The following is a 27,668-nucleotide window of genomic DNA, read 5'->3' as shown; positions in this document are numbered from 1 at the left end:
AATGTTTGACTTTGGACAGTAAATCACTTCATAAAGTTATGTTAACAGTCAGATAACACTCACATATTTGCTTATTTAATAGACACTGAGCAATGTTAGCATTCATTGTCAGTGGAATTTGTGTTCACTTAATAAATGTAGGTCCAATATCAACTCTCCTTATAGCTTTGTTCAGTCTCCACTGAATCCTTAGCAAAATATCTGGCTCTATCTGACAGCTAAATGCTTATATTTGTTCACTAACTAGTTGCTAACTTATGCAATGGCAGGTAGGATTAGTGGGATTATGCAGACTGTAAAACAATGAGCTAAAAGACGCTAAAACAGTTAGCAGACCTGAGGGGAACTGCATAGAAAAAACATCTATTTGTCCAGGATTAAAATTGGTATATGATCAAAGTAAAATATGTTCTTCAGGACTAAAAACACCCTTAAATTTAAAATCAAAAAGCGTGTTTAAGGTCATAAATGATAGATCTGCCTGTCTAGGAGTGTCAGACAGGTTTGGAACAAAAGTGATTTGGAGAAGGTCATCTTAGGAAACAACAACAACAACAAAAAAAGTGCCTGACTCCTTTTCATTCCTGGGAGCAGATAAGAAAAGCGCAGATGAAGGTAATTTTAACCTGGATGGCTTTTCTGGTACAGTCTGTCCAAGAGTTATCAGACTGTAAAAGATGCTGTCAACAGCATCTTTAATAAGACCTGAGAAAAACTGAAGACAACATGAATGAAAATAAAGAGTGTCTGTTTCTAACACTCTACACACTCTATCAAGTCAAACCACAGATTAATTAACCATGTTGTGTTTAATCAAAAATGTAATTAAAAATGTTTTGTCCTCAGTCATTTCCATAAGTGATTTCATTTAAAAAATAATCTTTGGACTTATAATGCCTCATTATGCATTCAAATTACTGTTTAGCAACCAATACTTCTTTTAAAGGTTATATGTTTAAAGGTCTGATTCCAGTGTGTCTTTGTTTCTCTGTGAAGTGAAGAGGTTTCAGTCAAGTGAACTAAAATCAATTCATGCTGACAAGTTGTTGCTCTTGTGTAACGTCTTGACATTGTGACATCATCCAGACAACCATTTGGCCCAGGTGGCAAACACGGTGTCAAACCTGCCTTACCTGAGGTGAAATGAATAAAATGAACAATTGTTGGATGGAGTTTAGCAGGTGGAAAGATTCTGTTAAATGCACACAGAGTACGTCCAGGTCAACAGGGCAGTGAGGCTACGTCTGCAGGTCAATATGTTGTGGCAGACCTAGCCAGCCAGCAGATAAGGAAAGAGATGGGAGGAGAAATGGGCATCGGGGTGCACACTGTAATAGCTGTCTGCTCTGACCTGATGAGGTGGCTGGGGAATAGAGCCCAAGGATGCCTGAGTGCATGTGTGAGAGTGTGGGTGTGTGTGTGTGTGTGTGTGTGTGTGTGTGTGTGTGTGTGTGAGAGAGTGTTGACTGATGGGCCGGCGAGGGATAAGTAGGCAAAGGAGGAACGAGAGCAGTATGTGCGTCCAGTTTGTACATGCGAGTCTGCATGGACGTGCCATGTAGCACATGTGTGAATGGCAGGGTGCATATGTCTGATGAGGTGGCAGTAGTGAAAGGTGATAGGGCCGGGCTGTGTAAATGATGGTTGATGAGGTCTCTTGAAAGTCTATTTAGCCAGAGTAATGAAGTGCGTCTGCCAGGGGAAGAATATGAGGGACGGGCGCGGAGACTCAGACAGACTGCTAGGTCACCTCACTCAACCTTGGATGGAGAGAAGAGATAGACATGATGATTCAGTTGTAATGACTCTTACACTCTCTGTCAACAAGACAACCAGATCAGGTAAACCCATAGCCATTGACAGAATGTCAGTCTCTACCTGCAGGGTTTCTTGCTTGCCCTATGAAATCAAGATGTTTCCCTGTACATGGTCAGTTTCTTAGCACTAGAGCTTGATATTAAACTTCTAAATATATAATATTTTAGAATTTATTTCTTATTTGTTGAACCATATCCTTGACCATATCTCGCTGCAGTAAAAGCTTGTAAGTGAACCTTGAGTTTAGAATATTTTATCACAGATTTTCGAACACTTGCTGAAATGTGTCAGTATCATTGTAAACTGTAAAGCAGTCGTCAGCAGGGAAAGAACATTGTCAGCAACACATTGTGCAATTTGGCGTAATTTGTTAAACAGGTAAACATATGTTTATACCATATTTCAAAAACTGAAAAAGAACTCTTTTGATTCAGAATCTCAGGTATTGCACAAACAATACCCACCCACTGTTTGCCATGACATTACAGTTCATTATAGAGAGGTAAAATGGGCATAACATCTTGTTAACAAAAGGGTAATACTGGGATAATACACATTATTACACAGTTACACATGTTAATGTCTCTGTAATAACAGTGACAAAGTCTCAATCTGACACGCAGCCCAGTTCATGCATTGATTGGCCGGATGTGTGGAGGTGAAAAAGTAGGCAGGGTTTGAATTTCTCTGGCCTGCTCTCTCTCTCTTTTTTTAAATTCTTCACACAGCTACTTCCATCAGGTTTGGTACAAACCAATGCAAAACTACAAATGCCAGTGGATGTAGTACACCCTTATCTGAGCACCTATCACAACCTGCCTTCACATCTGGCAGTTCAGAACAGCTGTTAACACTTCATATCATCAGTAGACATGTCATAAGAACTTGTTCATTTCCAGCACAGCCCAGCCTTAGACTTGTTTATTTGTATAAATTAATGAGAGCATCATATGTTGACAGCAGCAAGGTAATACCAGGGTAATGTCATATTGTTATATTGTAGGGTAAGGTTCTTTCAAGGGGAAAATATCAAGTCTTATTATAGTAAGAACGGAGGAAAAGGGGATAATCGACGTTACCGAGATATTATCCCCACCCCCCCAACCCCTTTTTTCTCCCCCAGTTTTCAGTCTCATGCATAAACATTTGCAGGATTGTTTCTGAGTGAGATTTTAATCAGAACCCCAGTGGCCATCCATTCCAGCAGGCAACCACCAGATCAGTCACATGCACTGGTCACATGTATTCCTGCTCATAAAAGAAGGCTAACTTGTGATAGACATAAACAGATTGTCTCTGTTTTTAGGCTGTCAAGTGAGGGACCGCTGTGTCTCCCCCATGACCCCGGACTTCATTTGCAGTAGTATAGCCAGACTCCAGTGCTCTTCTACTTCTTTTTTGTGTCTGTGAACTTGTGCCAGACCATGTGAGGATCACACTGAAGTGAAGGGGTGGGGTTGGGATTGGGATATAGAGGGGATGGCATGAGTGGTTTTTGACAGAAGGCTAGAGTGACAGGCACCAGAAAAGTTATTTTTTTCTCTTTTTTTTTGATGAGCTATTGAGGTCAAGGAATGAGGAAAGTAGAGCACAACCATGGTGATTACATCTTGAAAGTCCATAAGATTCTTTTGGGATAACTGAATATCTTTTCATGAAAATTCATGTTCTAAAAACAGCTGGGAAAGCAATGGAAGTGCTCTGTGATGATTTTAAGTAATAAACAGGTTGATTGCTTTGATGGGACAAATTGTTGAACTGCTTTTGGCTGTGAACATTTCTACAGCAGGTTTCATCTGATGGTAACAAAGGAGCCACTTTAATCAAATTATACAACATTATTTTTAGCCAAGCTAGCTGCTTGGTTCTAGGCATGGTAATTTTGGTCTGTTGTTGGCCACTTTGATTCAGACTGAAATACTTCAATGTATAATGAATGGATAACTGTGAAATCTGGGACAGACATTCATGGATCCCAAAGGATGAATCTTAGAAGGGTTTGGTGGTCTTGACTTCTTGACCTCTAGCAAGAGCAGGTCAAAATTTCAGTTATAAGGTGAAATATCTCAGCATTTACCAAAAAGACCGGCATTATGATTTTGTATAGACATTCATGGTTCCCTGATGATGTATCCTTAATGACTTTGTTGATCCCCTGAATTTACCTCTGTTCCACCAGCAGGTTGATATTTTTGGTTTAAGTGGAATGTCTCATCAATGAGATGGAATGACATGACTTTTTTTGAATTGCTCTCAGAACATGTATGCTAATGCCTTTAGTGGTCCTACTTTAAAGTTCTGTTTAAAGTTCTGCCATGAAATTTGGTTCAAACATTAATGTCCACAGGACAAATTGTAATAACTTTGGTTATCCTCTAAATTTCCATTTAGCACTATCTCAAAACTGTTATCGACAATCCCATTAGCCTCAGCTGTACTTAATGTTCAGTGTGTACCTTATGTAACAACATCAAAATAAGATGATGAACATGGTAAAGATTACACCTATTTAGCATCAACATGTTTTTATTGTTCTTGTGAGCATATTACCATGCTGAAGTTAGCATTTAGCTCAAAGACACCTGAGTGCCAGAGTACAGCCTCACAGAGCTGCTAGCATGGCTGCAGGCTCTTAGTTTTATTGATCACTTACATGATATTATTCCCGGGTGAACGTGACAAAACACACATTAAAGAACTTCAATGACACTTTATTTATCACCACCTGACCTGTGTGTATATGTGCAAGTGTGTATGTGGGTGTGTGCTGTATTGCACCTCACCATGTGTTGTCTGTTTATGTCCATGTTAATCTGTGTATGCCTCTCTTGTATGATTGTAAAACCTTTGATATCTAGCTCGATTGTGATAGTCCCCCTTCCTGTACATGAACATATATTCTGCTAGTAAAAATACACAACAGGCCAAAACAACTCAACTGGTGTCTTCTCTACACACAACAAGGCCCAGCGTCTGTAAACTGTGAAAAATAACAATCAAATAAGAACATCAACTTAATCCATGGTTGGTGCGAGGGGGTTTGCTTTTTAGGCTGCAGCGCTCCACCTTCGTTTTAATCGATACAAGTCTTGATTTTGTAGCACTTGGTATTATTAGATTGAATGACAGTATGAGGTGTAGAAACTAACCAATGGTTACACAGTTTTCAGAAAAAAAGTATATTGTATATATATAGTTATATATATAGATTTATATTCATTTATAAGCTTTTTAAAATAGCACAGTAAACACTTTGCACACATGATAAAAACCACTGAATGTGTCTGATTGTTTATGTATAGGCCAATGGCGTTAAGGGAACCACATCCTTGTAAAGGGTCATTTCACTTTCTCTGCAGTCAGCTCAGGAAGGAACTTGAAAACTGTTCACTCATGTCACTAGTGTAGAAATGAGAACATTCATTTGTGATATATTATTGATAAACTGAACATGAGGATTGTTTTAGCTCCTTTTTCTACACAGTGTATATGTGTTAAAGTCACCTTCCTGAAGTGGCTAAGCTTGAAAGAGAACTGAACCTGGGTGGTCCACATGTTCCTGTGTGTAACTGTAAGTTGGAATACGTCAGAGTCTGCACATTTGAACCACACAGAAAGAACAACAGAAACAAAAAAGAGAAGTTATATAAAGACAGTCAAGTCAAAAAACCGGAGATACAGAATTTATAGTACTGCACATCATCTCTCGTTGTCCCCTTTTCCTTCTTTTTTTTCTGTGTCATTTCATACCTGTACAACACCGGCTCTCTGTCTAATTGTCTCTCTCTCGCGCCGTCTCTCGCTTTCACTCTGGCTGTCAGTCCCCCCCACCCCCCAGTCTCTGTACAGTTGGCTTAGTGGTGACCATAGAAATAGCTAAAGGGTTCCGTGTGACGTTGGTTGTAGTTTGTACAGAAACATTTGTTTTTTTTCTTCGTGTAAACAGGCACACACAGATCTCTAGAGGCTAACTCCTCAGTCAGAAAAAAACACCTCTATGAGTTAATTGGTCTCTTTTCTTCTCACTTGTTTTGTATTCCTCTGTTCGTTTCAGTTCCTTTCTTCTTTCTGCTGATGATTTTATAATCTTCACATGTCGAGTGTTTTTGGCCCTGGTCTCAGTCCTGCTGAGAGGAATAAGGCCTTGAATTGCCCCTCCGATATCTAGAGGTTTACAGCTACTCAGTATTTATTTCTCCTCCCCTCCCTCGGCGACCACTGCCAAGGCTTCGTTACAGTTCGCCACCCGAGATAATGAAGTTTAACCAAGGTTGCTGTTGTCCAGGTTGCTGTTTGTTTAATTTTATTTTGCTGTCTCTAGCATCAGTGTTGGTGGTCTGGTACAGAAATTCACGCTGTCTCCGACAGGTCCACGTGGAATGAGCTAGCAAATCCTTTTGCGGGCTGGAAAGACAGAGAACACACTCGTTAAGACAAATGACACCCTTTCCCTTGAGACTTTTTAGTGACACAGTCGGCTCGAAATACCATCTCTTGAAGGATACATGCCACAAAGGACTCTCTGTGAAGTTATTTATATACCCTAAAGGCTGGTCCTTGCAGTATAATGCTAAAACTAATTTGGGAATTGGGTAAAAACATGTCCATCAGCGAAGATAAATTGTTCAGAATTTGGTGGCTACATAATGCATGCATAGAAAATACACAGAGCACTAATTGCTTCATTAATTATCTATAAATGGATCATTAAACATTTATAAACCCTTTATCAAGGCAACCCTGGTGATCAGAGCATTGCCATAGCCAGTAGTAGCATACAGTGCTATTTTTAAAAGTAGAACATGATGCCTATTGGTTCATAGACCCTCAGCCTCTGGGACTATTCCCATATTTTTTACAGACTGATGAACAACAAAACCTTTCGCTGTGGCATTGTGGGGTCGATTAATTCCAACAGACCAGGAAAAAACAGGAGAAATCATAAATCAAAAAAGTAAAATGAAATAAAATAAAGTTTTTTGGCAGAGCAAATATGGTGTGCATTTATCCCAACCCTGCAAGGCAGACGAGATGAGCAGACGCACAGGCAACTATATTTGGAGCAAAGCAGGCTCTAGCACCTAAAGGCTAAATACCAATTATTTTTCACACAGACCTGATGTGCAAGAGGAATACTGCTTGGCTGTGTTTGCTAAGTCACAAACAAGAAAAAAAAAAAAAAAGAAAAGCAGGTTATGGTGCTCATCGTTTACCTGAGAGACAGCCCCACAGTCAGCATGCAGTATCATGGAGGATGATGGTTAACATGGTGGTGACTTGACTGGAAATGACTTCTCTACTGAATGTGTATATCGAATCCATTCTCTACTCTTAGAGCTAATAGAATATTCATGTAATGTGGGAGCTTGGAAAGCAATTGAAAGCGGCAAGAAGTGTCCTGCCATCCTTTTCATAAGAATCCCATTCAGTTTCTTTAGAAATGCAAGCTAGAAACTCAATTTTACCCCAATGCACATGAATATATTTCATTTGCCAAATTAAACTTACTTTATACTGTAATAGTTTCCCTCCGTTTCTTGTACAGAGAACTTGTGTGCGTGACTTTTTTCAGCTGAGGAAACTTGACCTCATGGTTGACAGCCCACCTCACCCACCCTTCTTTATGTCAGGTATTGATCCACAAGTGAGTGAGTATAGATGCTAGAGACTTCCTTTTTAGAACAAAATGGACTTCAATCCTTGTGAAAAAAGGAGAAGCGTGGGTTGTGTGTTTCACCTTTCAAGCTATTCAGTAGGGAAGTCATCGTGCTTGAGCAGAACTCTGTTGTTGAGCAAATGGAAAAAGATGTCCTTTACAACATGAGATGATCTAGCTTTTATTTCCTCTCTGAACATTCAAACTGCATTCCAAACCACAAACAGTGTTTCATTGTGTGCATGTTAAGGATGGTAAGAAGAGAAGCATGAAGTGTGCATGTGTTGGTGACCTTTACTTATATGAGCATCAGATTAATAAAATTTTTGAGGGGTAAAATTTAGAGAAAAGGAAAAAGAAAGAAAAAGGGGCCAAAGCAGCTTAACAATCCAATTTAAATTTTGTTTATTTTAGAATAAGTCACATGATTACAAACAGTATTTAGAATTAGGATGGGGTTAGCTTGAAAATTTCAAAGGGGGGTTTTGGAGAAGGGGAGTTAGCAGTAATAGGTGACATTTTACATTCGACAAAAGAAATGATAATTTACAAAAAAAAATGAACAAAAAAACAATACAACAAAGTCGTATTTTTAAAACTCCTTAAAAATAGAAGAAATAAAAGTTGATAAACAACATAAAACGTCCAGATCAGAATCAAGAGGCAGATTCATTGTCCCCTTCTTTAGTATCTGTACTGGACCAGACCAAAGTCATAGGGTCCCAGGGAACTTTCATACTGATACTCACAGAGAAAGGTGGGTTTGTACGGTAGGGTCCCCCTATCATATTCTTTCCTCTCTAGCGTGCTGGAGCTGTACTGCTGCTGTTGCTGATGGAGGTGATGGTGAAGGCTGTGGTGTGACTGTGACCTTTGACCGTCCTTGCCAAAGGTGGAGAATGACCTATCGTTGGACGAGGTGGTGGACGAGGTCATGGTGAGCTGGTCAGACAGGTTGACGGAGGAGGGTACCTCAGTGTCAGGCAGTGTGGCGTCCATGCCGGGCACGTGCAGGTTGCTGCGGTAGTCCGGCCCCTGGCGCCCGTCGGACGGCACAAATGACGGCATCCAGCAGCGGTCAGAGTGGCCTAGGGCCTTGCACTCCTCTGTGCAGTTGGAGAACAGGTCAGCACCTGTAGAGAGGACAGAGACAGAGGAATGGAAAATGGAAGTGGGATGATGTATGGAAAGATGGAACGGTGGAAATGTAAATGGAAGATTACAGAAATATGAGGGCATGATAAGTAAATGGAAAAAAAAGATGTGGAGGAGCAGCACAGATATATGGAGTTTGGGGGGGGGGGGTTGAGAGAAAGAGACCAGAAGAGAGAACACAAGTTAGCAATCATTTGCCAATGTCGCAAGCAGAAAAAGTGCAGCAAAAGCTATTCATCAAAGAGACAAGGCCAACATTGATGAAGCGAATTGTTTGTTTTCCTCCTCACCTCATTCATTCCGAATGAAATGTGCAATCAAAGTGATGTGGTGTTGCGAAAACATTTCACCCCCTCTCCACATCAACATCCTCAGACTCACAATTGATCCCCAAACACCAAGAGACAAAATGTGAATCCATATTCTATCATCCTTACACAAAAAACGACAATTACCTTAAGAAATGCGCCACAAAAACCCAACGAAATGTTCACTGGGTGCTTAATCACACTCTAATGTCAATCATCCCTATACAAACCGACAAAGTGTGTAATTGACACAGAGCTACTGCCAAAAACAAAATATCAACATAAAAAAGATTAAATTAACATCTGAAATGATATAATAGAATAACACACACACTCACGCACACACACACAACCAGAATGAAAGAGGTACCAGTTATGTTAATTACACTCTCTTAGAGAGAATAAAGAGAGGGGGACGGGGGGGGAAGGAGAGTATGAGAGAGATTATAAAAGGCAAGAGAAAGGAACAAGAGACATGAACAGAGTCATCATAATAATGAGACCCTGCAGCCATTCTCTACTCGTGCGCAGATTGGATTTGTAGTTTTGCCGGTTTTTCCCAGCAAAAGCCCAGGACAGTGTGAGGAAATGTGGATTTGGAAAGGCCGCGATCAAAGCGGGAAAACGGCCAGCTTAGGATGAGAGGAGGAAAGAGATGCATCGGGGAAAGAGAGGCAGAAAAAGAGATGGAGAAACAAAGAAAGCGGACAATCTGTAATCTGTAATTCCCTGAGGCTGAGAGGGCGTCAGATCAAAGGGTCTACTTACACAAATCTATTCTACTGATCCATTCTGCTGATAATACTACTGTTCCTCTATTACTAAAAGTAGGCACACACACACACACACAGAACAATGCAATGTAAGCATATACATATCAATAGCCATTACGCTAAAGAAAGATAAACCTATGCTGAGTATTTATACACAGAGACATGGGAATAATCTTGGAGGAATACCATGTAAAACATTTAATATTCAGAACCAATCAATAAAACCATCCCAATGAAGTCATATGGTAACTTAATATTACCCCCAAAAAATGTGTGTTTTTTTATATGGCAGCCTCACCTTGACCTGCAGCTTTAAGGAAAGAAAATACTTTTCCATGCTCTCTCCGCATTCTCTCCCCTGCATATTAAGACTTAAATCTCAAAACATCAGCCTGTCATGGATTATGGATTATGTTTGCCTAAAGTGAAAGAGGCGAGAATAGGGGAAAAAGTGTCACTGGTCATAAATACAGCAGTGCACACTGTCAAAGTTTTCATTTTTGTTTCGTTTGTTCTGTCAGACTGAAGGCTACTGCTCTACTGGGTCGTGCATTTCAAATATGTCCCTTCAATAAGGTAATTTAACAAGTCTGAGACTAAAACTGTGAAAATGAATTAAAAAAACAATGCATCTGAAGCATCAACTGCTCCTCTTATGACACTGGGGACTGGGGGACATGTCTCCTTCACTTTTTGAAATCCTTTACCCCACCCCCCTTTATTGTTGTGATTTTCTTCCTAAAACCTCTCTCAACATTCTGTCCTCATGCTGTTCAACTGCCAGGGTCCAAATGAATGTATGTATTTTTAGTTACTGTTAATTTTATCTTAAAAAAAAACAAACCGTCATGAAAAACATGAGCAAAGCAGTGAGCTGTAAAACACTAGCTATCATCTCTATCAAGGAAATGAAACATGAACTGAGCAAGGTGAATGCATTAACAATAACACAGAGATTTAGATAGGATTTTTTATTTCATTTTATTTTATTTTTTTTTAATTAATCTACCTACTTATCTACCTATAATGGGAAGTGTGATAACCAATTTTATCATAATTTCTTAAATGCAGGAAGGGTCAAGAAAAATGTGAGAAACAAGTAACTTACATGCATCACAGATAGATGTAGATAGACTTCATTTATTACAATATCACAAGTTATTCTAACTGAAAATGTCATCAAGTGCATATGTAAATACTATATATTATTAACGACAGTGCTGTCAACACGTTGTTTAATAGAACTACCACTGTGACCAATTTTTTTGTGTGCGTTTGTGTGCATTGTGTGGATCTAATCGTGTTGCTAATTCAGACCTCACGGGGAGTGAGACAGGCAGCAATACTGTGCAGTGACCAGAGAGCCAGAGGAGACACGAGGCTCACAGACAAGAGACAACAGACGGGGGGGAGGGAGGGGGATCACAGATTTCACAGACAGCGAAGACAGCAGGCAGGAGAAGCAGCAAGACTGCAGGAACCATAAGGAAAGGGAGGGAAGACCCAGGCAATCACAGATGGAAAGAGCAATGGCCAGAAAAGACGGGGGGAGACCCGGGCCTCGCAGATGGAGATGGGAGAGGGGGTTAGACAGAGGTGGGCAGAGAGGGGGAGGACTTTGATTTAAGTACCAGAAATGAAAAATCTCCAATTAAGAATGAGTCTTTATCTGTTTAAACCCTATCATACAGAAATGTTTTTAACATCTATCCAGCCCTCCACTTTCTACACCCTGTTATCTAACTGTTCAGGGTCATGTGGGGCTTGAGCCTATCCCAGTTTAATAATGAATGAGAATAAATGTAGATAATGTAAAAAAATGCAGATGTAAAACTATTCCTAAACTTTTGTAGAGTTAATTATATCAACTGAGCATTACAGTGCAACCTTGTTCTCCTCTGGGACACATGGAGTTTACTGCATCCTAAACTGCAGAAAAACCAAGCAAAGAGAAAAAAAAAAAAAACACAACTGCATATATGGGCTGACTTTTATTTCACATATGTAATCTAATGTGTTTTATTCAGCAAGTTTTGAATATGTCTTGATGATATGTCTTTCCTGTCTGGTCCACAGAATCAGCACATAGTCAGAGCTTTTGCTGCCAAAGGCTTCGTTTGTTTTCATCACCAACTCTAGCACGTGTGGGTTTGTGCGTCAGCGAGCAGATCAGGTGGGGAACAAAACAAGGATCTGTAAAGCTCTATCCAGAATAGTGTGGGTAAACTGAAATTGGGGGGGGGGATTATGAGTGGTGTTTACTAAATTTCGCTTTGATTAACCACTGGAACTGATGTATATTTATGCTGTCTTTAAAGGTTGGGGGCACATAAATCATGCTATTTCTGTTAATTCCCACCTTAACGTTAGTGCTTAGCTTTCTAATGGACTTTTTGTAAATTAATTACCTCCTTGGACGCACAAGGGCGTTGACCTCAGGCCCTCCAATCATCTCTGTGCTGTTGTGCAGATAAAGTGGTTTGTAGCCACAGTGCATATGCTTCTAAATGTACAAACAAATGAGTGGAAAGACAGATGCACAGGTGCAAAACCAAACACAGAAGCAACTAAGCAGAAAGCACCCAGACAAGCATACAGATAGATACAGAGTTAATGTGGAAGGATTAAGAGAGAGCTCACTTTGTTCCATATCGCTCATATCTGAGTATATTATTAAGCATTCACAAGGGCGCATTGTACTCTGGAGATGATGTGTAAATATAGTCTGCAGCAGTCACTGTTTACCGTGCATCAGGCTCGGAGAAACTCTCGTCACTAGTTTCCAAACTCTTACAAAAAACCAGCGACATCAACACATATGTTTGCAAACACACACACACATACACACAGACGCTTAAAAATACTCTCTTGGAGATATGGAAATGTACACAAGTAAACAGACAGACAGGCCGCGCACATGACACCCAGTGGCTGTTGATCCTCGTGGAGCACCTTTTCTTCCTTGGGCAGGAAGCAAAACAACAACCAAAACAGTGACTGGCAATGACAGGCCCTGCCAGCAGCCTTATCTCTCATCGTGACCTCATCAGGCAGGGGGAACACACACACACACGCGCGCTCACACAAACGGACGCACACCCAAGGAGATGTAAACGATGCTACATAATGCAAACACAACCTGCTTGCTAACAAGCAATCAGCACTCCTGTTCTTTCTTTTTTTTTCATTACATCTCTGCATGTTTCCTGACATCCCTCTTGGGTGTGATTTGACTAATTGCGCTGCCTGACATACATCCAGAAACTGGGAGCAGGGAAATGAAGGAAAACAAAAATCCTGGGAAAACATGAACCCCATGTTTGAATTCACTTTGTGGGTATATATGTGCTGCTGCTCAGGTTTGCAGTCACTCCCCACACTCATTCATCTGTCTGTCTCCCTCTCTCTCTCCATCTCTATTAGTCCCTTTGTATCTTTCCCTCTCTCTCGGTCTCGTTACTTTCTATCACATTTAATCCTCTCTGCCTGTTTCTTCCTCTATCGTTATCTTGTTTTTTTTTTTTCTCTCTCTCTCTCTCTCAAAAAAAAAAAAAAAAACACTCCACGTCCCCCAGGTAGAGGGTGTCTTCTATCCATACCTCTGTTTTTCATCTTGTCCTCCACTGTTCCAGGGAGAATACAGACACAAAATGTCAATATTTGGACAGCAGCTCAGGACGGCAGGGGAGTAGCATAGCTTCCTTACACGAGCTGGCCAGTGAGGCTATGATGAGTAAACCAGAGACCTCCCAGGGCCAAAACAGAGCAAGATGGCTCCCACCATATCCAGTAATGACAGACAGAAAAATTGTTCTGAGTCTCTGAGAGGCAGCTACCATTTTCAATGTTTGTTGCACTGTAACTGGGCTGTGAAGGAGAGCCAAGATGGCTGCTTGCCCTAACAATGTCCATTTGATTAATATGGCCCCTTATATATTCTTAGAGCAAAGCTTCTGGATGACCAATGACAATTGATCTCTGGTGTGCACGCTTTTCATCCTTTGAATGCAGCATGCTACGGTATATAGCCTTGATCAGACAGTACTTTATAAGAGTGTATATGCTGAGACCTTCTTACTGCACTTCAAGGGCAACTCTACAAGTCGGGTATTATTTTCTTCCTTGTTGCAATCATGTCTTTGAGTTGATAACATTGAATTCAACAGAATAATATATATTGTTAAAGGAAGAAAAAGTCTGTCAGACAAGTTTTACAAGCTAATATATACATGGAAATTATCTACAACATATTAGCAACTTTCTTACAACCAAAATAAATTTTAGGCTAGGCTAGTTTAGGATATTATAACACATGCAAACTCAACTTAATATTCATTTTGTTGAGCTAACCAACTGCTAGCTAATTGACTGAGTAGCTGAGTAGCAAATGTATGTGGATAGCATTGGAAACCAGTGACCCATGCTACTTTGTTTGGGAGAAAAACTGCAAGTGAATACACCCAAAATGCTTAACAATTTCCCATTTCACAGAAGAACTGTGCAAAGCCTTTGTGTTCTTCCCAATAGGTTAGGGTAACATGGGTGTTAGCTTAAAACCCATGAGTAACCTGTCATACTTCCTTTTAGTAACTGTTCTGGACTATATTAATGAACAGTGTAAATGAAGGTACTAGTCGTAGATCACTTTAAACATTACCAACACGTATCTTGACATCATATTTCATGTTTTTTGTAGGAAGTGTAGCTCTGCAAACTGGCTGGAGCAGATGTTCACTGATGTTAAATCTCTGGGCAGAAAGGATGATATGTGTGTTACTTATGGCCAATGCATCTTTATGACTCACAGGACTTTGCTGAGATTTCCATTAGTCTTACAGCCTTATGTTTCACCTCAGTAATAAATATCCAATACTGCTGTCTGAGGCAATAGTGTAAATGCATCTTTTTCACTTTTTGATCCTATGTTTTCGGCTTATTCAAGCCATATATTCATGCGTGCTGGAGCTGACAGTGAGGATGCATTTCAGGGTTGGGAATACTTACTTCACCATTCAGTTGATTCATAAAGCACAGCCTATACATACAGAAAACTCATTCATCAAGACACTTGACAAGATGATTCAGTGTACAGGTAATCATTACAGGGCGTGGTCTTCTCATGTTTCTTCATGTTTCTCTCTCACACAGATCTCAGTAAGTGTGAAGAATACACTCTTCCACCTACCTAACAATGCTATAAAGAGGTCATGCAAAACTGTTTTGTTTTTTTTGTTCAGTTTGAGATAAGGAAGACAAGTTGCAGGAATCTAAAGAGTCTAGTCAATTAGTTAATCAAACTGATTGATTGTTCCCTTTCTCTACTCTGACTTTTACTGACTGTTATTGATATTCAACAAAGCAGTCAGCCTAGAAGTGGAGACATCTCCACCTGTTCCTGGCAAAATGCAAATTGATTTTTTAATGAGGCAATGTTTTTATCCTATTTGCTGCGATAGATTTTTACTTTTTCATGTCACATTGAGATATTTTTATGTTCTCCTCTGCTAGTGGGTTTTGAAGACTTGAGTGTGATGCTGTACAGACTGTATGAGCATTTTAACTATATCACCCCCTCCAGAGGTCATTATTGACTGATGTTGTCATCCTTTGAGTCGTTTTCCAGGCAAACATTTTAAAAAAGAAATGTGTTGGTTCCAGCTTCTCAAATGTACAAATTTGCTGCTCTTCTTTGTCTTCCATGATGGTGAACTGAATATCTTTGGCTTTTGGACTGTTGGTGGAATAAAACAAGAAATTTTGAGATGGTACCTTCGGCTCTGGGAGGGATTTAGAATATTTTTTGACATCAGCAGGGAAATCAATGAAGTGAATTGTTCGTCACAGCTTTAGTCTGATGTTTCTCTTTTGACTGCAAAACTAAAGACATTTTCTTGACTAAAAGGTTTTCTGTTAAGTGGCCTGTGATTTTGTGTTCTTGTTGTCATTTTATAACTACATAAGCAAAGTTTTTGTCTTTTGACTGCATTCAGCCTTTCTTCCCCCAACATCTTTTCCTTCACACTAAGTAAGGTCTGTTAATTGTTTTTATTAAGTGAGCTTTTTTCAACTAAACTGGAGACTTTCTTTGTGTTCTCTGGATTCACAGGCATAAATCTGTGTCATATTATTTTGACATGAATCTATATTCCTGTCCCAATCATTCATTCTACAGCCCCCGGTTTTGTCAGTATCTAGGCCCTGAACGGAGGGTGTTTCAAACCCTGTATGCTAAATTCCTCTGACAGCTCAGTGACATGGGAAACTGCAACACGGTGCCCACCACTAATTCATAATCAGCCATCTAATACACCATTGCCACAGTGATTTAATTGTCCCATTTGTCACGGCTGTTGTTCTCACCAAAACAAACGTCACGATAATGATCATTTCCAGTCTCCCACCCGTCACGCAGCCTTCCACAGCTGAGCGAATGTTTCTGAGATGCCAGATTTTTTTTTTCTCTGATGAATATTTCATCCTCTCTTATCTGTTTCATCCTCTCTTACCTTTTTTGTTTTCCTTACTCACTCTTTCTGCCATCTTCTATTAGGATGATGAAGAAAATAATGAGGAAAATAGTGTCTAATATGAATCAAACAACCTCAAAAAAAATTTTAAAGGGGGTGTGGGGAGGTAAAAGGTGTAGCAGTCAATCAATATTGCTTTTGGTCCTGAAGCTGTGGTGCCTCGCTCCAGACACGCTGCCTTCAGAAAGGCCGTTTGCCTACTTTTTAAAGGTATCTGGTGATATCCCAGCCTCACAGGCAGCGTCCCTTTGATTTAAAACCACATCAGCAGACTTATTTTCGAAAGTGTCACACAAGCGGCCGAGCGGGAAGCTACGGCAGGTGTAGTTGATGATATGCCAACTGGAAATGGTTTCCTCTTGATTTGAAATATTCCGAGGTGCACGAAAAGGGAGAGTGTGCCGCGCGGTCTCGTGAGGAAACCTTGCCTCTAACCCTCCTTTGATAATTGCTATGCAAAGGTTCTAGAAATGAATTACTGATCAGCCGAGTGTTGCGGAGAGCCAACGTGTGGGGGAGACAGAATGAAGGATGAGACCCTGCCACAAAACCTGGGAGAGAATATGCGTGTGTCGGACAAAACACACACACACACACACACACACACACACACATACACATACAGAATGCAAGTATATGTACATGCGTGCTAAATATAAATGCGTATATGCATGATGTGCACACAAGGATTTGCTTATGCACACAAACGCTGCAGAAAGACAGAAAAGTACATGTGGTCTATACATAGTCCTGGCTCAGGCTGATGCAGTTTGGTTCTCTACTTAAGGACATGCACTCAGCACAAAACTCATATAGGCAACCGCGCACAATAACATAGACAAACATAGCATACGACCCACATGAGACATCCAACCACATTCTCATCCCTGTATATTTACACAGTAAAAAAAAAAAAAACACATATACATACAGAGACATAAATGAGCAATAGGATTGCCTGTATAGAGGCAATATACACCTGGCAGAGTTCCAAGCACTAGCTACCACTCTCTCCTCTTAAACTGAATCTCATTTAAGCTTCCCCGAGCACTGTCTCAAAGGAAAACTCCTTTTCAATACAGACATCATCACCGAGCCTTGTTTTCTCCTCTGTGAAACACACGCAGACACAAGCAGATTACATACAGGTATCATGTATACACCTACATACTAAATCAGACAATGGTATACCTTTACACCCACACACATTCAAACACACACACACACACCGTCTGGTTTTGTTTACAGAAGTCTGTGAAACTCAAGTGTCCCTCTTTCCAAAATACCAGTCGTGTGATATTACCTCCCATGGAGCGGTAAGCTGTTCCCTTCTAAATCCAACACAAGGAACAAATGTGGGTTTCTTCGTATGAAATACAGAGTACAGCACCAACTGGGTACGCTCCCAGGCCGGTGCCAATTGAGCAGACTTGGAGCCAAATGAAGCTGAGGAAACATGATATTGGTTCATAAAAGTGATCCTGTAACTGTGCTAGTAAACTCGACAAGGAGGTTTTTGAGACAATATTCCACATAAGAGAAATTAGGAGAAACTCAGACTATCATGTCATGGATATTTCCTTATTGAAGCCTGGAGTTACCTGCTAGTTGAATGTGCTAAATGCATATCACTTATTCACCGCACACAGCACATGCTCTGTATTTTATCCCCCCTTTTGTGTGTGTCTCAGGTATTGCAGAGTGGAGAAGCTTAGGAAGCAGTCAACTCTGCATGACTGTGCTGTTCCACATTATGCACAGATCACATTCTGATGCAAGATACCCAACCTGGAATGTATATTTAAACATCCAAGTTGATATCTATTTCACAAAACAATTTATTCTTGATAGAGAAAGAATGGAGCGTCTGGATTTCATCCAATTCTGCATTTCAGTCTCGCACAGTTTGACCTTCGCAGCCTGTTTCATCAGCGAGGGCAGGGAGTGACACTATCACTGCTGCATATTGGCTCTCTATTTTGGCTTGGTTCATTAATAATGTCAAACACCGTGGAGCCTGATGAGGACCATTCACCATCCTGCAACACCTATCTAATCTGCTCTATTTGTATTCCCAGCACTGATATGATATTTGGCAAGCTGTGGTCTAGGCAGGGGTCTTACACGAGCCATGAGGAACAATCCCTGAGAAGGAAAGGGCAATTCAATATGAAATGAGATTTTGTATTGCTCCGCTTTTTGTCTGACTCCACTTTGATCAATAAACAGGTACTAACCTAATAGAATTTTAGACAGAACAAGGGGGAGGCTTATGATAAGACCTAAAGCCTTGTCTAAAAAATTTCTACTGCACCGTAAAGTGTAGAAGAGAAATGGGAGTCAGTAAATAAACCTGAGGTGAGAGTCTGGATGGGGAAATGTTCTCTAATTCCAACATTTTACCTTTGGTTTAACATCTGTCAAAGCTACAAGGTTTTGGCAAATAAAAACAAAGAATGAAAAAGCTGCTAATGTGTTTGACTCTGTGACCAACAAAGGCAGTACAATAGACCCACTGCGGGGCCGATTGAAATGCATCTTATTATATCAATTTAGCCCCCATGCCTTTTCCCTCTCACTTGAGTGAACCTATTGATCCGTGCCACTACAGCACCATGGGCCTCACACTGCCTCGCCGCGAGTCGCCATGCTTTCAGTGCTACTGTGTGAAACAGCAGCAGCAGAGTTAGAAAGAGGGGGAAAGCAAGAGGCAGAGAAAGAGAGAAAATAGAATCCCCCAAATATTCCTCCCTTTCACCCGGGTGTGAAATACAATCAACACCTCTGGGGCTGTTCATGCCAGCCAGCCAGCAACCCCGGAGCCCGGGCCTTTGCACACTCCCAAATTAAGGAAATTAAAAGTCACCGGTCCGCACCAACAATTCAGCATTATCCCATTCACAATTGCAAACACAGTATTGAAACTAAGGCAAGGAGGGATGTGTGTGTGTTTGAGCACTGAAATGACAGTATAATTATGTGATGTAGGGTGGGGGGGCAGACTCACTCACCAGCCGAATGACCCCGGTTGGTGGCATCATGGTCGCTGTCGCCCTGTTCGCTGTCGCCATGACCACTGTCTTTGGAGCTGACAATGTCTGCTTCTTGGAATGCCGAACTGGAGGAGGAGGGGGTGCAGACAGTCGTGTCAAGAGAAGGAGGAGAAAGAGGTGTGAAAATAATGAAGAGGGCAGAGAAAGAGAGAGAGGTTGAGATACAATATTGGGAAGGGGAAGATGAAGGGAGATGAGGAGGAGGAGGAGGATTTAATGAGGGGCAGAGAGATGGAGAGAGAGAGAGAGAATCAGAAATCAACACCACATTAATACAGTCACGGTGGCCGTCAAGAGTCTAAATTGGATGTTACACATGGCATGTAATGAAATCCAGCATTAGGGCTTTAATAGGCACTGCTCTGTCAGTTATGGGACTGATGCCAAATTGAAGATGAACGTTATGGATACACTGGGAACCATGTAGCCTCTCAAAGCCACAATTAACGATGCGGAATATACGGGATTCATACTGATGGGTGTAATATTCAATTTTACAGATATGTGAACAGGTTGTGGATCCATGAGGCCTATTGGATGTTAGAGGTCCTCTGATGCTCTGTGGCTCACTAGGCTTTGCACATTGGTAATAATAAGGTGTGTGTGTGTATTTGTGTGTGTGTGTGGTATAAGAGAGAGAGAGAGAGAGAAAGAGTGAGCTTTTCACTACCTGTTGACACGTCTGGGTCTGTCCACCAGATAGCTGAGTTCTGCTCGTTGGTGTTTTGTCTAGAAAAGCCACAGAAACACATTTGATCAATGTTAATGCCAAATAGAAACATTAATAAACATGGCACGAGGAGGTTCTGTGTTTAAATGGGGCATTATAGCTGATCACATATGCATACATTGGTTAAGAGCGTGAGACTGCGTGGCATGAAGAAGAAGCTGTGGCGTGCGCGAGGCGTGGGGGTGGGGGAGTACCGGCGGCGCGCGCATCCACTTGGTGAGTGAGTGGGCGAGAGGAGACGAGAGCAAGGGGAGAGTGGGTTAGGAGGCGATTGAATGCGTAAATGATTGAGCCGCGCGATGCTGAAACTGAACAACCTTTGTTCGCGGTGCTGCCGTGCTGCGCCGTGCGCGGAATACTTAACGCACAGCAAAGGCAGGGCTGTGACTGGCTGTCTGGCTCCACTCCAGCCGCACCGCGCAATCAACAACAAAAAAGAGGCCCCCCAACTCCACAGCTCCACGTCCGAGCAGAACGCAGAGAGCTTAACACAAAACAGTGGCCGTCGAATCACTCGTCCCCTCCCCTTATCCCACAAGTGGGATAAATAAAGTCTTATCTTATCTTCTTCTGTTGACATTTGTCATCAGAAACTCTACAAACTGAACTAAACTAAATTATTCTGTGCTTAAGGGAGAGCAGCTGGAGGGGTGGGCTTCTAATGTAACCAAACTAACTTTTCCATACAAACTCCCTGGCGTGTAATTTTGTATTAATTGTCCCCTTCATCGTAATGATGAAGTATCTACATATTGAGACTCAGTGTGATTACAGGCGCCATACTCTGCCAGACAGGTGAGGCAAATATTCAACATTTTTGAATATATGAACAAAGTAAGAATGAGAATGAGATGGGTCAGATGAAATCATTATCACCAAATATAGAATAAAAAAATCAAAATAAGAAAAGTCTTCGAACCTGCTGTTCTGACTTGAGATTTAAATACACTTTATGTCTAAAGTCAAAATCTCTGTCACACTCTGTTGCGCACGACATAGAGGCTGATCTGACAGCAGTCTATCGCGAATAAAACTAAAAGGCCACACGGGATTTAGCCATTGACGTGTCCAATCACTATTACGCATGACAATGATTAAAGGCCACTGAGCAGAACAGCCGAAGTCAATAGCAGATATACCATTTCCATCCTCTCTGAGACTTTTTTGCTGCGCGTGACCTGAATGGATAACGCGCTTTGACACGAGGCGGGCACAGCTGTTGATTTCTGGAGGATCTTTAAAATTAGGTTAACCCTTTAAATCACAGTTTTGTGCACGTTTAATACATCTGAGGGGGGAGGTAAGTTGAGCCCTGGGCGACAAGAGCTGATTCAGGCCTCTCTTACCTCATTAGAGAGAATACTGCCGTTGGATATGATGTCCGGTTGTTGGTCACTGTAACCCGTGACTATGGCGCCGCAAGGGTTGGTGTGATCCGTGTCAGTGCTGCGAGAGGGGCTGCACGGTTTGAGGAACATCAGATCCGTTTTGGCGGACTCCGGCGTCAGACACACCTGGTAGCAGTAGGAGTTCTGGTTCTGGTGATGGTGGGAGCCAAACCCCCCTCCCACGCCGCCCACACCAGACTCCTCCACGGGCACCTGCCCCACGGGGCCCACCCCCGAAGTCACGTTAGTGCTCTGAACTAACATGATGTCGGATTTGCTCAGCTTCTTCTGTTTCCGGCCGCGAGCTTGCCTGCTGCAGCACGAGCCGCAGCACAGGCAGCAGTCACCGGCCAGCAGACACGTGTACAGGTTGAGGGTTTTGTCCTTTTGGCAGCGCACGGCCAGCACGATCATGGCCAGGAGGAAGATGAAGGAGACGGAGCCCAGGGCGATGATGAGGATGAGAGTGAGGTCAAGGGAGGTCTCCTTCGCCTTGGAGGCCGAGCCGCGATCCCCACTGCGGCCTTCGACCACACTGTCCACTAGTATTACGCTCACGCTGGCGGAGGAAGAGAGAGGGGGTTGCCCGTGGTCCCTCACTTCGATCAGCAGGTCGTAGTAGCCCTGCGGGTCCCGCTTGGGAGAGATCCTGCGGGCTGTCCGCAGTTCCCCTGTCCTCCAGTCCATGCGGAACATCTCCATCTCGTTGCCACGCAGGATGCTGTAGGACAGCCGTGCGTTCTCGCCATCGTCCGCATCCATGGCCACAATGCGCGTCACCAGGTAGCCGGGCTCCGCAGAGCGCGGCAAGTGCTCTTTGGCTGTGCCGTTCTTACCGATGGGGGCTATTACAGTGGGAGCGTTGTCATTTTGGTCAACTATGATCACATTTACAGTGGCATTGGAGAAGAGTTCAGCTGCACCTGAGTCCTTAGCCTGGACCATGAAGCTAAACTCCTTCAGCTGCTCATAATCAAAAGAGCGCAGCGCGTAAAGGTAGCCGGTGTCCTGGTTGATGGACACATACGTGTCCACAGACATGCCCTGTATGTCGCACTCCAATATGGAGTAGGTGATAAGAGCGTTTTGTCCTATATCAGGGTCCAAAGCGCTCACGGCGTGAATGAAAGCTCCGGGCACGTTATTCTCAGTTACATACACATCATAAACAGCCTGTGTAAAACGGGGCGCGTTGTCGTTCTCATCGGAGACGTGCACTTTAATGGACTTGCTGGTGGCGAGCGACGGCTGACCCTTGTCTTTGGCCACCACGGTGATGGTGTACGAATCAGTGCTCTCTCTGTCCAGCGGCCCGTCCGTCACGATGGTGTAGTAGTTTTTAAAAGACGACTTGAGCTTGAAGGGGACGTCTCCTAATATCTCGCAGCTCATTTGTCCGTTTTCGCCGGAGTCCCGGTCCGAGACGCTAAAAAGTGCGATCACGGTGCCGGGGGCGTCCTGCTCGCTCACGGACTCGGTCACAGTGCTGAAACCGATCTCTGGTGTGTTGTCGTTCACGTCCATGAGTTTGACCAGCACTTTGCAGTGCGCAGGGACCGCATTAGCCCCCAGATCTTTAGCCTGGACGTAAATCTGGTGCGTGTTGCTCTCTTCATAGTCCACCTCCCCCGCCACCTCGATCCTACCTGTTCTGGCATCAATATTGAATAAGTCCTTTATCCGCGGGGTATTGTGGCTGCTGAAAGAATAAACTATTTCCCCGTTTTGTCCCTCGTCGACATCCGTGGCGTTGAGCTGGATGACCAGAGTTCCCACGGGGGAGTTTTCCCGCAGGTTAACAGTGTACACGGACTGGTCAAACGTGGGCGCGTTATCGTTAGAGTCCAGAACTTTCACGACCAGGAGAGCCGTCCCGGTCCGCTGCGGGATGCCCCCATCCACAGCCGTCAGCACATAGCGGTGCACCGCCTGCTGCTCCCTGTCCAGCGGCTTCTCCAGCACCAGCTCCGCAAACTTGTTCCCGTCGCTCTGCGTCTGCACGTCAAGGTAAAAATAGTTATTATTCGTTATGGCATATGTGCTGAGCGCGTTTGTGCCCACGTCGGGGTCGAAGGCGTTCTCCACCGGGAAACGGGTCCCGGGGATGGCGCTCTCCGATATCTCCACGGAAATGTCCGTCTCGGGAAAGCTGGGTGGATTGTCGTTGATATCCATCACCTCTATCTCCACGCGAAAGAGCTCCAGCGGGTTCTCCAGAAACACCTCCAGGTGCAGTAGGCACGGGATGGTCTGCTTACAGATTTCTTCCCGGTCGATTTTCTCCTTCACTACGAGCGCACCGTTTTCTAAGTTCACCTCCAGATAAGGTGTCCGTGAACTAGGCACCGTCTGAAAGCGGCGAGCGGAAAGTTTGGTAATGTCCAGCCCCAAATCCTCTGCGATATTCCCAACCACAGAGCCAGGCTCCTGCTCCTCTGGCACGGAGTAATGTAGCTGAGAGACAGCTCCATCCAGGATGGAGAGCAGGAATATTAACAAAATCATCTCCTCTCCCTCTCCCAAAGTGCACTTCAAGACGGAGAAAAAAAGAGTGTTATTCCTTTTTCTTACAAGAAATGAGCATTTCCCATTTCCTCTGTCCGTAAAAAGGCAGTGAAATAAACAGCAACAAGGCTGTGCGATTCTAAAATTCCTCTCCTCTGCCTCGGGTCAGTGGAACATTGTGTCGTTTCAGCTGTGAGAAGCACAGCCATTTGATCCGAGCTTCTCTGTTTTAATCAATTCTGCACCGGTCTGTGAGTTTTGGCGTCAGCGCAAACATTGCAAGGCTGGAGCCAGGACGCATAGCCAACACTCCCTGTGCACAGAACAGACTGCCTCTTCTTCACAGAAAAAAAGTCACACACAAAACAAAACAGGAAATTCCACACAGAGCAGAAAAGGAAAGCAAGAAAAAAAACTTCTATTTACGCAGCGCCGACTAAACTATAACGAATTCAACTTCTAAATAAAGCCCGGCGAATAACATGACTTTCTCTCTATCTCTCTCTGTGAGGATGTAATCACTGCGCCTAAGCGCTCAAAGCGGATGATGTTCTCAGCTCGGCTTCTGTAAGGCGAGTGCGAGCAGCGGGGTTGGTTTTGCGCACAGCTCCTTTCCCCACCAGCCAATGGTATTCTCAAACACCGGGTGTAATGGCACCTGATTGGGGCTCCGCGACGCCAGCCAGAGCACACATCGGGCCCTCACAACAAAACCAGTTAAGTGCCGCTGCGCTCCTCTCTCCTCTCCTCCTCTTCCCCTCTCTCTCTTTCTCTCTCCTCCGGGCCCAGCCTCAGTTGTAGCAGGGAAATTAAATGTTTTACACATCCAGTGAATTAAGAAAGTCGAATAATAGTGCGTGACAGTTTTGGCATCGGGGTGGGGGGCTGTGTGCAGATAATATTGCAGCTGCCATGGGAATGCTGGTGTTTCTGAAATATTATATTTGGGGGGAAAAAAAGTGCCTGTATTTGTTGTGATCCTGATTGTTTCCTGTTCCTTTTTTCTCCCAGTGTGACAAATGGCTGCCAGTTTGATAATTAAAGGACCACGAGGTTCACAAGTTTGCCCTTGACGCAATTATTTCAACAGTTTGGTATCAAAGCTCTGCTCTGATACCAATGTATGAGTCAGAATGTAGCCAAGATGCCCACAGCCACAGACCACCATGTAAAGAGCCTGCGCAAGTAAAGACAGCCAGTGACGCAATACCTCACAGTGCCATGGCCATCCTCTCTCTCTCTCTCTCTCTCTCTCTCTCCTCTCTCTCTCTCTCTCTCTCTGAGATGAACACAATAGAAGGGGGGAACATTTTAAATAAAGTAATATCTCCGGTGCTGTTTGGGAGTGAGCATCAGTGTGATTCAGGGTTCCGTCAGAGCAGCATCACACATGAGTTCCTTCAATTCAGTGTAATGAAGCGTCATGCTTAAGTCCCACCGTGTTACTAATAGCCTGGAGCCTATTAGTTCCCCTATCTTCCCATTCTTATCATTAACCCCCCTCACATGCTGGCCTTAACTGTAGTGCAGTTGCATCATGCGCTAATTTCAATTCATAAAGCATAAATTAAATATGCAAATGGCGGAGTTTTGGGGGTGGAAGGAAACACAAATAGTGGGGGTCTAACTACTTTTGCACCATTTGGAGGATGATGACAAAAGGATGAAAAAGAGCGTAATTGAAGCTAATTAGCATAAGTCTCTGATTCCAAATGTAATAGACGCAGAGCGCAACAATATCGGCCGTAATGCAAAACGACATGCCCATTGTGCGGTGGATTAAACACCGAGTGATACGCGATTCTGCATCTCGCCATACAAGTCAGGAGAAACAAAGAGGAGACGTTAGATGAATTTCCACCCATGTCTGAGCCGGAGCTGTGTGACTGAATTGAGCTGACACTGGAGTCGGATCTCAGAGCGGAGCAGCTCAGCGGCTCCTCTCTCTCTCTCTCTCTCTCTCTCCCCCTCTCTCTCTCTCCCCGTCTCTGTCAGGGTGTTAGAGAGACCAACGTCGCCCCCTCGCGTCTGCCCACTTTATGTTTTTAATATTCCTGGAGATGAAGCGGGACCACCTGAGACGCTGGTTTCCACTCACCAGTTTGTTTAGATGTACATTGGTGCAGAAGGATTCTGATCTTTTACTTTATTAAAGGAAGCACTACCACGATATAAAATATTCCATTACAAGTGGATGTCCCGTGTTTAAAAGTTTTAAAACATACATGTACTTAAAGTGTGAAAAGTAAAAGTACCTTTGTGGACATGAGTTTATAGAATTATACATCACATAACTGATGAACTGATCGTTATTATTGTCCTCATGGAGCTCATTTCATCAACTTCTTATATAGACCATTCACCATACTTTAAAAGATGATCATCTGTATAAGGTATTATATGCTAATGTGTATCTAGTATTATGCATATGATACCTTAATGTGCAATATTACTATTGACTGTAGGTGTCAGATAAATATCCTAGTTTAGTAAAAGAGTGCAATATTTTCCCTGAAATGTCGTGGAGTCTAAATTCTGCCAGTGCCATCCAACCTGTCTACATATTTGAGAAGGCACCCTGTATCCTGTAAATGTTATCTCCCTATGTAGCGGTCCGATTGCTCTCTCTTCATTTCCTGTTAATTCAACCTTACATTTTAAGATCACTTTGTCTTCTTAAGTCAAACTTAAGCATACTGACCCTAAAGAAATTCAGAATCAGCTTTAAGGATTTTAACGACCTGCTCAGACAGCAGTTTGTGTACACCTGCTGCTGCCTTCCTGTTCCTGAGTAAAAAGTTGAACTGTAGCAAACATTGTATCAGCATACAGAGGAAGACATCGGCCAAAACATGTGTTTGTTACTCTTAATACATCACAAATGAGTTCATGTAAGGGAGATGAGAACTGCAAAAGACTACTTTTAACTTAAACTGTGAGCCACTTAACTTCTAGGTTGGGTGGGGGATACAGTTTTTTGCAGTGTACAAGACTCTGCCCGTGCCTACAGGTGTCTTTAGCCGTGGCTGATTAGACTGAAGTCAGGTGGAGCTACAGTATGCTGGAAATTATGTGAGGTCACTCTCTGTACAAACAGGCCTTTTCACAGTTGTCATGCTAAGAAAAGCACAGGTGTTACTAAGAACATTAACAACGGCTCCATGATAGTGTGACAGTGAGCCCTAAGCGGCTAAATGGAATTCAGCCATGATTAATTTCACTGTTTACACCTGCCCTTTTCCTACAGTTACATGTTAAAATACCTTCAGTGAGAAAAAATGCCTGTAAGAATGATAAAGGTGTAATATTTCTCAGGTAGAATGAAGGACATGTCAATCAAAAACAGTCTGCGCACAGTCCTGAGAGGACAGCTAATCAAGCAAAATATGTGAAACCATCTGTGTGGGTGTACCATGGGTGTGTAGGCAGGGTGCTCCAGTTGTTCTCAGTAATGTATAAATATGTGTAGACAGAACATCACTGAAACAGACATTTATATTGGCAAGTAACCCATGCTATTCCTATCACATTACTGACTTACACCTGAACTACACTTAAAGAAAAAGTTTGACATTTTGGGAAACACTCTTCTTTGCTTACTTGCTGAGAGTAGGATGAGAAGATCGATACCAGCCTCACATTGTCCCTGTTGTCTCCTGGCTGCGCTTTCATACTACAGATAAATCTCTACGGCATACGTTCATGTGAGTATAAGTACAATATATTCCACACATCAAGACTGTGGTTAAATGTAT

At 42.8% G+C, this 27,668-nt stretch overlaps 1 protein-coding gene across 3 annotated transcripts; it reads right to left on the bottom strand.

Moving 5' to 3' along the window:
* Window positions 1-4,513: 4,513 nt before the first annotated feature.
* On the bottom strand, window positions 4,514-24,572 carry pcdh10a (protocadherin 10a). Of its 3 annotated transcripts, none has more exons than XM_018663074.2 (5): window positions 21,367-24,572; window positions 19,961-20,019; window positions 19,249-19,355; window positions 8,447-8,607; window positions 4,514-6,222 (listed from the first exon to the last, which is right to left on the bottom strand). In XM_018663074.2, exons 1-5 carry the CDS (start codon window positions 23,911-23,913, stop codon window positions 6,169-6,171), a joined length of 2,928 nt encoding a protein of 975 aa, XP_018518590.1. In that variant the 5' UTR covers window positions 23,914-24,572; the 3' UTR covers window positions 4,514-6,168. The 3 variants fall into 3 exon arrangements, with proteins under 3 accessions (XP_018518590.1, XP_018518589.1, XP_050926784.1); XM_018663073.2 differs by having other exon boundaries at window positions 8,224-8,607; window positions 21,367-24,571; XM_051070827.1 differs by lacking the exon at window positions 4,514-6,222 and having other exon boundaries at window positions 6,236-8,607.
* Window positions 24,573-27,668: the final 3,096 nt, after the last annotated feature.

Source organism: Lates calcarifer, linkage group LG5 (genome assembly GCF_001640805.2).
Source record: "Lates calcarifer isolate ASB-BC8 linkage group LG5, TLL_Latcal_v3, whole genome shotgun sequence".
Classification (NCBI taxonomy): Eukaryota; Metazoa; Chordata; class Actinopteri; family Centropomidae; genus Lates; species Lates calcarifer.
The sequence above is the reverse complement of the archived record's forward strand: the minus strand, read 5'-3'. Positions and strand labels throughout refer to the sequence as shown.